The sequence below is a fragment of the Pleurodeles waltl genome, chromosome 11, assembly GCF_031143425.1.
Source record: "Pleurodeles waltl isolate 20211129_DDA chromosome 11, aPleWal1.hap1.20221129, whole genome shotgun sequence".
NCBI lineage: Eukaryota > Metazoa > Chordata > Amphibia > Caudata > Salamandridae > Pleurodeles > Pleurodeles waltl.
Window position 1 is genome coordinate 737581224 of NC_090450.1, and position 15329 is coordinate 737596552.

Genomic DNA, 15329 nt, shown 5'->3' on the forward strand with positions numbered 1-15329 from the left:
GGGTCGGTTCCCCTCTGTAGTTATTACCAGAGCTACAGAAAAGAGAGCGCTGATGCAGCTGCCACCATGGAGAGTGCTGAGGTGTTAAAAGAGTAGCAGCACTGAACTGTTTGTGGAGCAGTGGATGCACTGGGATAACAGAGAATTGTATCACGGAGTGGGAAGAGGACAGGTCCAGGGCTTTAAGTGGGATGAAAAACGTGGGGGTCTCCACAAGGAGCGTGGCCTATGTAATCAAGGCATGGCTTAAATAAATAAACTCAATTTCTATGATTTCCATAGTGTGCCACCTGACTGGTATTTTGGTTCCTCTCTGTGAGCTTTCTCTTGCATCCAGATATGTAAAGCAACAACTGACACAAATCTAAACCAGCCATGGCTATTGGTTTTGTCAGTGGTTGTTAGGTGTCTGAGGTAAATGAGTAGCAACAATGATTTTGTTGTCAATAATATTCAACATGTTTCAATTCTGAAGTTGTGAGACTGTGAATTCGATATTATGGAGGCGCGTGGAAGAGGTAGTAATCTTCAAAGCGTCTCATTCACTCCAGTTATGTTCACTCTTTTAGACATGTACACTATTTCTGTCTCAACATGTTGTCCATCTGCATATCTTAAAGCTTATGTCTTTCTAATTTCAGCACCCTCTTTTATGCTGTCTTGTGAATGCACTTCCTCACATCTCCTTCACTTCACCAGCCTCAAACATACTCTGCACCAACTCTCTTATAAGCACTGCCTTTCCTTTTATTTTCGCCTTGTCAATTGTTTGACAACTGTGTACTTCCTTCACAGACATGTGCATAGAATCACAGATGAACCATGATCATTAGTCTGTGCGTTATGCAGAGAGGCCACGGATTGTGTGACCACATGTTGGGACAGAAAAGTCCCTCTCATGGTAAAGCATGTTTACACCAGCCCAGAAAGTCCCAGCTGCAGTGATATCTGCATCCTTGGCAAGGGTTTATTGGTCATGGGTGAACGCAGATCATGTGCCATGACCTAGCATGAATTGCAGTCTTGCTAGAGACCAGGAGGGGTGCCCAATGCAATTCTCTCAGGTGGTGGAAGGCTACTGCATTGACTAAGAATTAAGCAGCATAAGCGTGGTGGTGGCAGCATACCATATTTTCAAGTAATCGTTACTGTTTTCAATTGCTACTGGGTCAAAGACTAGGCAAGACCAGCCCACTTAAAGTCCTGGGCAGGACAGAATCATGTTGAGCAATAAGGCCTGGGGCCGATGCATGGCAAAGAACAGTGCCTTTGAAAAAAATGAGGACATGGAGGGGGCACAGGTCATGATTCTGGGCTTGATATAAAAAAAAATTGGAAGAGAACCATGATTGAGCAGAGATAGGAATGGGCCTACTCAAAGTATTCAATATTTGATCATACATGAACTCTGCCACTCACCCTTGTACTCATGCAGCAATTCATGCACCCATTCACTCATTCCTACCGTATTCTCGCAGTAGCTGTGTGGAATGTGGTGCACTGTAGATGAAACAAAGGGTAAACAAGCGGTCCAGGAGCCAGGTACTCCAGAAAAATAGTATTATATATATATTCATTTGAAAAGCCAAAGGGTACAGGGACGTTATAGCTAGGTTCTGAATTCACTCACACAAAACCAGAGAAATTCAGCAGTTATAGTTAGAGTTATTTCAAGTAACTATAACTGATGGCATAAGGTACTATTACTCACACTCCCACCATGCACAGTTTTTTGTTCAATAATTTGACTTCTAATGTTTTATTGATATTTTTATTGACGTTACAAAAGTTGTCATGAGTGCTGTAATATCTGGGGTAATTAGCATTGCATTGCGAGGGTTAACTCACCTTAGGCAGTTAGTTATAGTTACTTGAAATAACTTTAACAATTACTGCTGAATTTCTCTGGTTTTGTGCAATTAAATTCAGAACCTAAATATTATGTCCCTAAAACCTTTGTTTTTTTCAGTGAATTTAGATGGTTTTTTAACGTAAAGTAATTTCACTACTATATGTTAATCCAACCACCGTCACGCATGGCCGAAGGCGGGGTGGGTTGCAGGCCCTGGGGCTGCACCCCCCAGTACCTGGCCTTCAATAAATAGAAGTGTGGGGCCATGCAAACCCCCCCACTCTGGACGATTTTGGCCACAGGGACTCTGGGGCTCAGCCTTAATGTATTTTTTTTTTGAGCGAGCTCCCCTCCCTATGCTGATCTCGGCCCCAGGGACCCCATCCCCCAGGGCCTGGCCATCTGTCCTGTGTGCCCCGCAGGGCACACAGTGTGCAGTGGGACTGCGGAGGAAGCCTCAAGGCCCCGGCAGTCCGAGCTGGCTAACGCCTTCTGTGGGAGCTGGCATTGCTGTCACAGATAGGGAGCTGCTAAACATGCAGCGCTCCCTTGCTGTGAGAGCAATTGTTTCCTCTGTTTCCCTGTCAGCATGCTTGCGGCAGGGAAACAGAGGAAACCTTTGCTTGCTGGAACCAGAGAGTGTGCTCTAATGTGGGGGGAGTTGTCTAAGCTCCCGCCAGGGCAGAGCACACAGCTATGCCCTGGAGCTGGGCACCCCAGGATATAGCAGGAGCCGGTCCTAGCGGGAAGGCAGTCCCTAGGGCCATTATTGGCTCCACGAGGGGTGGTGGCGCGGCCCCCCTCCAATGTTAATGTTAGCCTCAGGGAGGTGGTGGAGGACAGTCATGGGCATAGTCTGGGACTGTCTGTCATGGGCGTGTGAATGTTTTTATTATTCTAGCAAAGTCTTGCATGGGTTTAATGTACCAATTTTTCTAAGTCTCGCAAAGATTTTCCATTTAAACAGGCAATATTTTCTCTTGAGTGCCAGTTGACTTTGAAAATGCTGTTTTCTCACACATTTCTCACATGTTAACTTTAAAACCATTTTCCTCAGGACTCTGAAACTGATTGGGTATTGTCCATATATTTTTCTAAGTGAACGTGGTCCTTGTAGCCTGCTCAACGTCCTTCAGAGTGGTCCAGGACCTTTGATGGAAAAGAAAGAGTGGTCAGTTCTCCTGAGATGTGATGGTAGAGGCTATTTCTAGTACAGCAGCCAAGACCCTTCATTTGCACATTGGAAAGTGCAGGATCCCCCTCATGTGAGCATTGGTCCAGTTAAGGTTCTTCTCTAAACTCCATGGGCAGGGCACCCCATCTTTGCACGATACTGCAGCCCTTGTGATTGTGGTTCCCAGGTTTATTCCATCTGGTATTTCTCCAGGGGCTGGATCCACTGGAAGTCCCTTTGTAAAAGCCCAGGGCCACTGCTGGTGCCTCTGTGACTTTCTCCAGCTCTCGAAGATTAAATACAGCAGGTACAGCAAGGGCTTCAGGAGAAAAAGAAGTAGAAAGAGAAAGACAAATAGTGTGCAAGACATAGGGAGCGAGAGATGGATGGATGTTTTTGCCAGTGCTGCCTTTGGTTCACAGTCCAAGAGTGGATCCATTGGTTGGCACATTTCAGTTAGGGCTCTTCAGTGCTCTCTCATCTGCATTGAGATATAATTCCAATTTACTACATTTCTTTATACTTTCTGTTTGTGTACACCCTTCATTACAATTATACATATTACCAAGCATCCTGTTAGCATTCTATAAGCATAAACACCATGTCCTGTTATTGAATACAACTGATATCCATTACAGACCTGGAAATTATTGGGTGATGACAAGCGTCTTCCAAACTTTTTATTTTTTATATCACAACGCATCAGAATTAAAGAGGGCAAATGTTCTCGCTCTTTCTGCTATGTCATTCCAAATTACTTTTCAGCACACTTCATTTCTTAAACAAGCATTTTCAATGAAGTGGGTCTCGCATTTGCTTGAGTTAGATCTATTGGCGTTGTAAGTTCATAAATGGACTTTTCTTGCCACATAAATTGGTCAACCCTGCCTCATAATTTGTTTTTTCCTGCAACATAATTCCAGTGGCCCTGCATATAAGTAAAGCACTTCCATTCACCTTCTTCCTCCATCTACAATGAAAATGTTGCCATTTTGCATCCTAATTTAAATCTGCCATGCTAATTCCAATCGAATACCACTTTCACAACCCCACCATCAGAGTTGCTGGCTGACTAACATAATTCCCCAAAAAAGACACAAGACAGCCACAGAGTAACAAGAGCAATAAACTAGAAGGGTCCCCCAAATATATCAAGAATGTTGAAACAGTCATGGTGTTATCAGGATGTTAAGTTGGTCTGAATCATAGTCATAATTATAACAAAGGAGAGGTTAATAAAACATAAACAATTATCATATAAACCCAATAAAAACCTTTATCAGAAATAAACGTTTGCCATTAGACTGCAATGCTCAGAACAACCCCTAGAGGACACCACAATGAAAATAACATTTGGAAGAAACATGGTCACATAACCATCTAGTTAGCCCCTACAGGACATAACCACATGAAAAGAAAATGACCAAAAATAATGCAGTGAAACCATATACTTACCCCCTAGAGTGCATAGTGCATTACACATTTTCAGAGCTAGAAGGTCTACTGCAATGATACTACAAACAAGACTCCTAACACACAAATTACTCTCAGCTGTAAAACAGTTGTTACAGCCGTGAGAGGGGTTAAAAAGACACTGAGTGGTGGGAGGGTTTATTTTGGGATCCCCACTAACCTAGTGTGGGGACCCAGTGATGATCTAGACAGAAAGAGCAGGTTGTGGTGAACATTTTGAAGGTGGTCCCATTGTCCTAGGACCACCACAGGCAGAATTATGAGCAAAAAACTATTTTGAAAGAGTTCCCTGCAAAACATTATGGGATGACCAAGTGCAGTGAATATTGCAGTATGTTGACTGTAATGCTCAGAACAGCCCCTAGAGAACACCACAATAAAAATATCCTTTGTAAGAAACATGGTCATGAAACCATACAGTTAGCCCGTAGAGGGCATAACCACATGAAAACAGAATGGCAGAAAGTAATGCAATACAACTATAGATTTTAGCCCCTAGAGGGCATAGTGCATTACATATTTTCACTAATAGCAGGCCGACTGCTATACTAAGCCTCTTACAGTTTGGAGTAGTTTGTGTTCTAAAACAAAAGTTCCAGCCGTAAGAATGCTTAAAAAGGGACTGAATGGTGGGAGGGGTTATTATTTTGGGGTCCACAATAACCTCTTGGGGGGGACCCAGAGATCACATAGAACAGAAAGAGTATGTCGTGCTGAATGTTTTGGTGGTAGTCTCATTGTTGTAGGACCACCACAGGCTGAGTTATTGGCAAAAACATTTATGAAAAAGAATGCATTATGGGTCGAGTTTTCCCGAGTGCAGTGAATATTATAGTATTGGCTATACTGGGAGAGCCGCTTTTGCTTTGAGGATTTCTGTTTTATATAAAAAAATTCTCTGGGGAGAGCCTCAAGAAATTAATTTTACGAGGTAACTGTGAACAATGTGACCAGCGCTCCAATACCGCCAATCGAGTTCACGCTGTTGTGCCTGTTTGCCCTGTTATGGCCATGGCCACCATGCAGCACAAAGGGGAGAAACAAAAGAAAAAAAATAGCTCACCCAGGCTGAAGTATATCAGCAGTCATGCAATAATCCATATAAGAGGGGCAGTCTTCAAGGCATGTCAAAAACAGCCTCAAGGGGGGACAAACGTGAAGCATTTACCACTGACATCAAGTGATTTTTGAAAGGCAAGCCCTGGAATGAATGAAAGTGATGGGCATGGTTAAAAGCCCACAATACTTACAACAGGTCAAAGCGCTTACTCGCTGGACCTAAAAATAGTTTGACAGCTTTTAGGACAGACAAATCAACTTAAGCAAACAAGGCTTGATGTTTAATAGTAGAAACTAGTAGGTTTTATCCATAAAACTATCCTCCATCAAACCTGCAAACCAGTTAAAATGGCAAGAAATCCAATTAGTGAACCAGGCTAAAAGTTACCTGTCCACTAGCGAGGCTATAAACAGTCAACACGCACTTTTGTGACATACATTACACATGACTGTAGTGTTACAGCCTACAGGGACATGCCTTTCTCAGTTTAAGGTATTTCAAGATATTTCAGATAAATCCATATCTTCTAAAAAGTAGTGCGTTCATAGAACAAGCTCAGGTGGGCGTCAAATCAATGATTTGTGAATTTGTCATTCAGTGCATAAAATCGTTCAATTTTTAGACATTCTTTTGATGTTCAGGCACATCCAATGCATTTTTTAAGGGCAACCATTGCATAGAAGGAATAGAGCTGTTTATGAGGAGTGACGCCTACACCCTGTGCTGGCTGTACCTCCTCCCAAACCCGTCACTCAGCACAGGTAACAGTTGGGAACCTCCTAAGAACTCCACATGTTACTAAGATGAACCCTGCAATAGCCAGCACCTCAAGCTCAGTAGAGCTGGTTCTCCACATTATGTCCCTACAATCATAGCCACTTTAGCATTGAAAAAGGAAAAATATATTAAAATACTCTCTTCGTCTTTTTAACATAATCATGTAATCATCCCATTGTTCGAAGCAAGAGATGAACGTGCACTTTGATGTGTCCGTAGACTGTTGGTTGAAAGAACCCTCCTAGCTGTGGTACCTACAACGGTCCTGAGTATGTTTGTCCTTCTGGAGGTGTCCACAGTTGACAAGAATTCCTTCTTTCTGGACAGGCTCCATAAATCAGCGGGGAGTGAAGGCCTAGTTCCAGTTGATTCCTTCCAACTCAATGCAACACAGCGGCCAAGGGTTCCTTGATTCCTGAGATGAGCTTCTAAATGTCTGACACTTCTTCGGGTCTGTCTAGGAATTCCGGCAACCTTTCTTGAAATGAATGCAGCCTTAGATATGGGTGGTGCATGCCGTTCCGTCCTTCAGGTCTCGCCGTAATAAACCTCCCAACCCATTGCTAGGAGCCCTTTCCAGTCAGCCAGGACATGTCACCCGTTCTGCGAGAAAAGGAGAGAAGTGTCTGTTACTCAGAAAGTACTCAATCGATGACTTTTTACTCTCTAAAAACGAAAATCAGTTGTACAAGCAGTCAACAGTCGCTTAAAACTACTGATACTTGTACTATCGGCACTTGCTTCTAGATTCAAAGCAGGACCGGAAGGAAAGGAATGAAGGAAGACAATGAACATGTACTGGGGGTGGAAGAGAGGGAGCAGCAGGGAGAGGGAACATAAGGAGCAGTGCTGAAGAGTAAGTATGTGCATTTTATATGAAGCCTTTGATGGATTTGCGTTTGCAAAACCTGGTTCGCGCAGAGTTCCTATAAAGTGCTTTGCATGCTATCAAATGGTAGTTAGCGTGGGGAGACCTATGCTTGGTCTCTTTTGTTGATATTAATGGAGTTAATGTAATTGTTGCAGAGAGCTGGGTATATATCATAGGTCACAGGTTAGATCCCACGCTGCCCACCTATGGACATCTTTAAGTAAACTGCATTTCCTGAAACTTAATTCACTTGGTTTATTTCCCTGAACATTTCTGTGTGACTGAATGGAAGACGTTCTATTAGCAGCAACACGGCTCAGTGGGCTACAGCACATATTGCTGCAATTCCTTGGAATCTTTCGGCTTTAATGTAATGAGGATCGCTCAGTTGGTTACAATCCCCTGCAGACATCTGCGTGTATTCTGCAGGGCAACGTTTCCAATTTTAGTAGGATAGCTCAGGGTATTCTTCCATCTGCTACAGAGATCCGTGCAAGTCACACACTCTGCCTCCCGTAAAATAGCTTTCTGCATTCTTCTGATTTGTGCACAGCAGTGGAGGTGTCCACTGCGGACTATTCATGCAAATCCTAAGACTTGTGTGACTAAATGATGGCTTGCAACCTGTCGCTTCTTGATTCATCGTGTGTCTTGGTAGAATTGACCATGCCAGGACAGTCCTGATTTGCCTATTTTCGATACCCCTTGAAGCAGTTCATCACAGCTTTCGGGGTTAACTGGAAGATAATCTACACTGGACAATCTACACTGGATTGGGTTGTGCAAGCTTCAGTAACAATTCAGAGATTTAAGGTTAATGGGGGCATTCTACTCTGCCCCACCTAGGAAATTCCCTTCTCATGTGCAGCTCCCTAATTACTTAAACACCTCGGTCAACATCTTCCAGTGGTGTAACCTAAAATGATGTGGCCCACCTGCAGAATGTGAAGAGGGGCCCCTGAACCTCCCATGTCTCACAGATGTTCATTAGGCTTGGGTGGAATGGGGACCCTCTGAAAGTTTTATGAATCCCTGAAGGGTGGGGAGGGGGAAGGGTCTGCTCCCCAGGGGCTGCAAAGGCCTGTGTTATGTCCCTGAACATCCTATGATTCTGGGCAAATCTTAATCTCCAGTTTCCTGAATAATGAATGTGACCGGGTGTAATGTAGCTGGTGTTCATGGAGAGGGCTCCAGTACTATGAGTCGAGTTCTCGCTATACAAAACTGCAGGAAAAAGATCAGGGCATGCTATACGATAAACACCCTGGGGGAATCTATTGTTCTTGGTACATGGGGTTCCATTCACTAACTGAAGGGGCCTTTTGCCAATTTTTCACAAATGCATGAAGCACACAAATTATGTCTTATGAGACATGGGGACCCCTGCACCGTGGGGATGCGGGGGTGTCAGTTATGCCCGTGACATCTGCCCTTCTCCTGTAACACATGGTCTAATTAGGGAATTGATTTCTAATAAGGCATAATAAGACATTTTTCTAACTTTAGCCAATCACCCCATTATGTAAATAGGACCATGTAAAAGATTTAGGCCAGATGTACGAAGCAATTTAGCAGTCACCAGGCTATGATTCACTATATAACAGGGGTTGCAATAGCTAAATACCTTTTACAAATATACTAAGGCCATTTTGTGATGCGGCAACTGGTAACTGAATCGCAAAATGGGTTTAGAAATGCGTCACGAAATGCAACTTGAAAGGGGGCACATTTAGCGTGTCACTAATTCTGACCCACAAGGGAATATATCAATGGTTTTCAATTGTAGTTTAAGTAACAAGCCATTGATAGGTCACCGATTCCTCAAAGGAAGTAGTAACCCATTTGCAAAGGTGATCCCTGCGGAATCCCCTCTCTTTTGTGAAAAAAAGTGATTGTTTCTATCAGAGGGAGTAGTGGTCCAGGGGACCCCTTCCAACTCTTGGACAAACTTTTATTTAAAAAATTATTTTGTTCTTAAATGCAACCCTGTTATCTTTAAGGAAAATGGGCTGCACGTAAAAACAAGTCCTCTATTGAAATGTGATCACAGACGTGATGGTCTGCTGACCCCAGCAGGCCAACATCCCTGCAAAGGAATCCAAAAGAAGCAAGTTACACTTTTCGACCTACCTCATGTATATTCATTACAAGACAGGTCAGATTGTGATCTACTTTGAATGGAGATTTTGCAAACCGACCAATTAGTAGATGAGACAGTTGGCAAAATATGATTTCATTCGCTAAAACTCTAAGTTCAATGTGTGACCTCTTTTTGTAAATAAAGGGTTAGTACATCTGACCCACCAAAGAATCTGACCCTGCAGGTTAGCAAGAGGTCAACTATTTACTCCTCCGTTAGAGCCCAGGTAGCGTAGGCGTATTTTTTCTCACGTTAAACAGGAAGAATAACTTGCTTTTCAGATAGCGTTGTGTATGCTGCCATATTTACTATCTGCACTCTTACTGATATTACCAGTGTCCATCATTTTTCAAGGTGACTGCATATGACATGTTTGCAATTAATAACATTACATATTAAACATGTAAACAAACTGAAAACAAATCAGTAGGTTCTTTCACGAGTTTGCTGCAGCCCAGAGAGTTGATTTTCTGGGTCACAGGTTAGAACCCTGTCATCAACAACTGAGCCTGTTTATAATTCTGACATCAATAAAATGAAGGTCATTGATTAAGGAAGAAAAACATATTGCCATGAAGGTGTCAAGCGACAATGTAATGTGTGGCCTGATCTCTATAATTGCTCACTAATACGGAGTTTAGGTTTGAATGAGTTACCTTTCAGGGGGCAGTAGGTTCCGATTGAGATTTAAAGGGGTGAGCCAGTGAAGAGACAAAAGCAGATCTTTTTACTGAGTCCTGCATCTCGAACACTCAACGCCAAAAGGCGTTCTAGAAGGATGCTTTGGTTTGAGGTGTATTGTGACATCGTTCAACCAATAGCCCCTAGATTTAAAGATGCCATCCAGTGTAAAGAAAAAGCAGTTCTCTTTACTTCGTCCTACATCTCTAACAATTATTTGCGGTAGACGTTATAGAGTACTGTTGTTTGTTTGATGATACCTGCATGGGTTTTGAGTTTTATTATGAAATATTTCACCAGCTTAAGTCAACTTGCATCCACAGACTTCTTGTTGTTATTCACTTTAGGAAGAGGAAGTTCCTCCATTTTACCCACGTTGATTCTGTTCAACCTGAACTAGTAGTAGCAATATTTTTCTGAAGAACTGCATATATTCACAGCACTAGTAATAGTTTCTGAACAATTTCATACACTCTCTTGTCACCTCATAAGCAAGCAAATTCATAATGTTAACCAAGTGAATTAACTTGAAATGTTCTTTGCTCGTTGTCTCCTACTTTGTTTTAGGAAATTGGACTTACAGGGGCCTATTCACAAAGGTATTTCAGAGTTCATAAATTGGTAATTCCAGACTACTGTTTTGCATTCTATGACATGGTTTTGTGAAATATCCCCAAACAGCTACAATGAGAATAAGTGGGGCTATTCGGGGAATATTCGTATACAATTAGTACAGATTACTGTGAACTGTTCTAGTGCAATTAAATTAATTAAACTCTTCTCTAGTAAAGTGCTTGAATGCAGTAATAACTTTCTTATGTAAAGCGCTCAGATACATATTTAGGTATCATTTGCGCTATATAAAACTGCAAAAATAAATACAAACAATAAATAAGCAATTAGTGCAGACTGTACCCTGCTTGCAATTTTAGTAACGGGGAGTTCAATCTTAGGGTCACGATTCACAAAGGCATTTAAGACTATGTAAAAGAATACTACTGTAATACTGTTTCCCGTTCTTATAAATGCGTTTGCGAATCAAACTCATCCTACATTGATTTAGAGAAGCTGACCTCCATTGTGCCCAATCTTTGCTTCCCAGAACTTTATGAAAGACTTCTCCAATAGAAAACAGTTTATTGACGATATTGTTCTGTGGGGCTGCACATGCAAACCCAACCAATAATACAATACAATCAAGTTTTCAGCATATCAACGATTAAATATGGAGAAAATTACTTAAATCAATTTCCATGGAAATTATTTGCATTTTATTTGGTCATTCGGAAACCCCAACTGGATGTTCTAACTGATGGGTCAATAAGGCAAGCCGTAATGTTGTGTGTAACTCTGCATCACACACATTCTCCCTAGCTGTGGTAAAAAGTCTACATATCTGAGATAGCTTTTAATATCTTTGTATGGTCTGTGCTTTATGTTCTTTGATATGGTATTTAGACTTTAATCAAATAGTCTGTTTAGGACTGCTCCACAGGAGGGGAACAATCCACCTATGCATATTTAAGGTGGCTAGAATTATGTTCTGCAGCACACCCATTCCTTATTTGCACAGTCAGTAGCAGTAACTAGAAGAGTACAAAAATAAGGTGTTTTAGGTCTCTGCTACTGGCAGCTTTAGCCATATTTAAGCAGATCTATAGATTTATAACATATACTTAGAGTGAGCTTTTGGTCAGCCCCTTGCTTTCGTTGTTTATCTTAGTTGCATGCTCTTGATTCAGTTGCTTTCTTTCAAATTCTTGTGTTTGTCCAACCCAGCAGCTTTAGGCCTCACGCTGTTCTGATTCAAAGAGTTGTCTTCTTCGATGTCATACTTCAAGGATTCTCTTTTTAATTTGTTTGGGGAATTCCATAGAAGTGCATGTGTTTCCTTACTCTTGCTCCCTTCTCATGTTAAGAAATCAGTCTCTCTTGCCTGTATGCTTTCTTTTCACAACCTCTGCTATGCTCCCTGATGCTTTTCAGCCCGCTTTCTGAGGCTTTCAACTCCCCATTACGTTTCCTATCTTTCTTCTCATCCCTTGGGTCATGGCCTTATGTTTTCTTATTTTGTTTTACCGCCCTCCGGCCACATTATTCTTTTCTCTTCGTAATGTTTTAACATGGCCGCCCGCCACTCTAGAATGGTAAATTAAAAATGGCTGCCATATATCATGACATATGCACAAACATCACAATGCAGTAGATGTACATGTCACTAAAAAAGCACCAGCAACTTCAAATGAAGCATGAGGTGCATGGTGGCCATCTTCGGATGGGTTTATTTATGAGCTACTCATTCCATGGGTGCACTTCCATCCTGACGCATACATTCAGAGGCCAATACCTACAAGAATTGCCAAGACCAACAGTTCATCCTTTTAAAGCAATGATCTATTCACTTTGCCAATGCCTGTTTATGTAGTGCACACTAGCACAATACCAGAATCTCTAAGTTTAGTGGCAGACAGGAATGAAAGTTTGAGTGAATACACCCAGATTTTAACCTGTGGCCCAAAAACTCTTAGAAATGTTTGCCATTTTATAAGTACTTAGTTTATGACTTTGAGATGCATTAGAATGGAACAGTAACATACTTGCCGAGTCGAAGAAATATCCTGAAATATCCGAAAGCATTAAATAAAGAAACACAATTTGTAATATAGAACATAGTAAACTTCGCTCTTTTTCTTTTATTTTATTGCACACAGGCTATCTCAACAATTATATATTTTAAGACTGCCAGACAACCAGTTATTCCTTTCCTTTCTCCTTTCCAACTTGTGTGCATGCTATAAGAGTGAATGGCTGTAGAAGGCTCCATCTTACAAAGAGGGGTCTTTCCTCCAGTTCTTTACATTACACATGCCTACACATTCTCCCTTCAGCAATGTTTGGATTACTTATTGTAATCTTCATTATTCCTAGTCCTAACCATCTTCGTCCCCATCATAACAACAGAGCTGGATCCCACCTCCACAGCATGAATTCCAGAATCAGGTGGTGTAATTGTAGTCTCACCCAATTGCTGGGTGGTGTTAGAAATTGAGTTGTTGGTTGACTGGGGTGTGAGCCCTGTTCAAGCAGCAGTGACAATCCTAGTCAGGTTAAGGCACAAGCAAAACCCAAATTAGCCTGTGCCCAACCCTCTGGTAGCTTGGCACAGAGAAGTCAGGCTTAACCTGAAGGCAATGTGTACAATATTTGTGCAACACTTCAAACAGTAAAACAGTGAAACCAATACACAAAAGGACCCCTCACCAACTTAGAAAATTAGAACTTGATTTAATAAATAAAATAAGACCAAAACAACAAAAATCCAATGAGTAGAACTTGAGCTATGAAAAGGGCCAAAGCCAAAAGTACAGTCCGACCGCAATGGAGCGTGGGCCAGCTACAGGGACCCATTTAGGCCCGCTGAACTAAAGTTCCTTAATTCCTGATTGCTGAGCATTATGGGGGGTCGATACACAGATGCATCACTCAGCCAGGGTGAAGCGTCGTTTCTGAGATGTGGTGAGGCTGTGGAGCGAAATTCTGTTACATCGACGTGGAGGATTCTGTCGACGGGGCTTGCAATGTTAACACAGGTATGGCGCACTTGAGATGATGCATTGGTTATGATACACACAGTGGAGTGATGCAGAGGTTCAGCATCACGGCCGCCATAGATAATGGATGCAACGACCTTCCACCATGGGAAAGCCTTCACTTAGTGGTGGTTCCAAGGATGATATGCCAGTCTCAAGATGCGACGATGCGAGTCTGTTGCGTCAGTTCCAACTCACGCAGAAAGATGCTCCGATTCTCATTCCAGCAACAGCAGCGATGTGTTGTTTCTGTCCCTGCAACAGAGAATGCATCGATTCCACTGGAGCAATCACCTCAGATCTACTACCAAGGGTCCAGGACTGGGGTGGCACCACTTGACTGGACTGACTCACAGATGGCAGAGTCCAGGTGCAGAAGCAGGATGATTGGAAGTCTTTTAGGTCCCTGAGACTTCAGATCAGGAGGCCAGGCAACTAGCCTATGAGTCACACTCTGGGTTCTGGGGTTGAGAGAGGCAGGTCCAGTCCTTCTCACACCCTTGCAAGAGGGCAGCAGGCACAGGTCAGCACAGCAAAGCAAGAGTCAGCAAAACAGCAGTCCAGCAGATTGGCAGGCCTTCAGCAGCACACCAGCCCTTCTTCCTGGCAGAGTATCCACATGTTCAGAATTGCAGTGAAGTGGTGGTGTCTGAGGTCCAGTATTTACACTTTGGTGCCCTGATTCTGGAAGGTGGAAGAAGCTTCTAGACAGTGGTGTTAAAGTGTACGGAATCCTCTTCTTACCTGACCTGGCTCCAAGCTGGTTGGAGTGACAATGCAGGGTTGTTAAGCCCCTTATGTGTGTACAGGACTCAGTCTATTCATGTGTAAGTAGGGCCGTGTCCAGCTCCTCCCTCCCATCCTTCCCAGGATGACCCATTATGTCACACCTAAGCTCCCATTGTGTGTGGATGTCTAGAAGAAATACACAACACCCAACTGCTAACTACACCCAGTCATGTGGCCAGAGACAGGCTGCAGGCTTCACATGGATAAGGTAAGAAAATGCCAATTTTTAAAAGTGGCATTTTCAGAATTACAATGTAAAATCTGACTTCACCATAAGTAAGGGTTTTAAATTGTAACACCAAACATGAGGGGGTCATCTCTTCCCATTTGGAAGCTACACTTATAAGATGTAATGAGGCAACTAAAATGTTATCCTATGGGGGAAGGTGAAAAATGAATTTAATAGTTTTTCACTACCAGGATATGTAAAACTAAAAAGTATATGTTGTAGTCTTTGAATGCACTACACCCTGCCCTCTGGGCTGGCCTAGCGGTGACTTATATGTATTAAAGAGGAAGGTTTGGGCCTGGCAAGTGGCTTATTTTGCCAGGGCGACATGGCAGTTTAAACTGCTCACACAGTCTCTGCAGTGGCAGGCCTGAGACAAGTTTAAAGGGCTACTTATGAGGGTGGCACAATCAGTGCGCCAGGCCCACTAGTATCATTTAATTTATAGACACTGGGCACATGTAGTGCACTTTACTACGGACTTATAAGTATATTAAATATGCCAATTGGAGAACATTAGCATGGTTTAAGGAGTGAGCACATGCACTTTAGCACTGGTTAGCAGTGGTAAAGTGATCAGAGTCCTAAGGCCAACAAAAAATAGGTCCAGCAAAATGGGGGAGGAGAGGAAAAAGTTCCTGGGAAAGACTACTCTAAGGCTGACAGGTCTAACAGATGCCACAAAAGCCTTGA

The 15329-nt window shown here is 42.5% G+C and overlaps 1 protein-coding gene across 2 annotated transcripts in view; it reads right to left on the reverse strand.

Moving 5' to 3' along the window:
- Nucleotides 1–3678: 3678 nt before the first annotated feature.
- AIFM3 (AIF family member 3) overlaps nucleotides 3679–15329 on the reverse strand; it is a 240676-nt gene continuing 229025 nt past the window's right edge. Inside the window, exon 20 of one of the 2 annotated variants that reach the window (XM_069214439.1) lies at nucleotides 3679–6939. In XM_069214439.1, the coding sequence (XP_069070540.1) occupies nucleotides 6900–6939 (40 nt within the window). In that variant the 3' untranslated portion in view covers nucleotides 3679–6899. The remainder of the gene's footprint in view (nucleotides 6940–15329) is intronic. The other variant, XM_069214438.1, reaches the window with a different exon arrangement.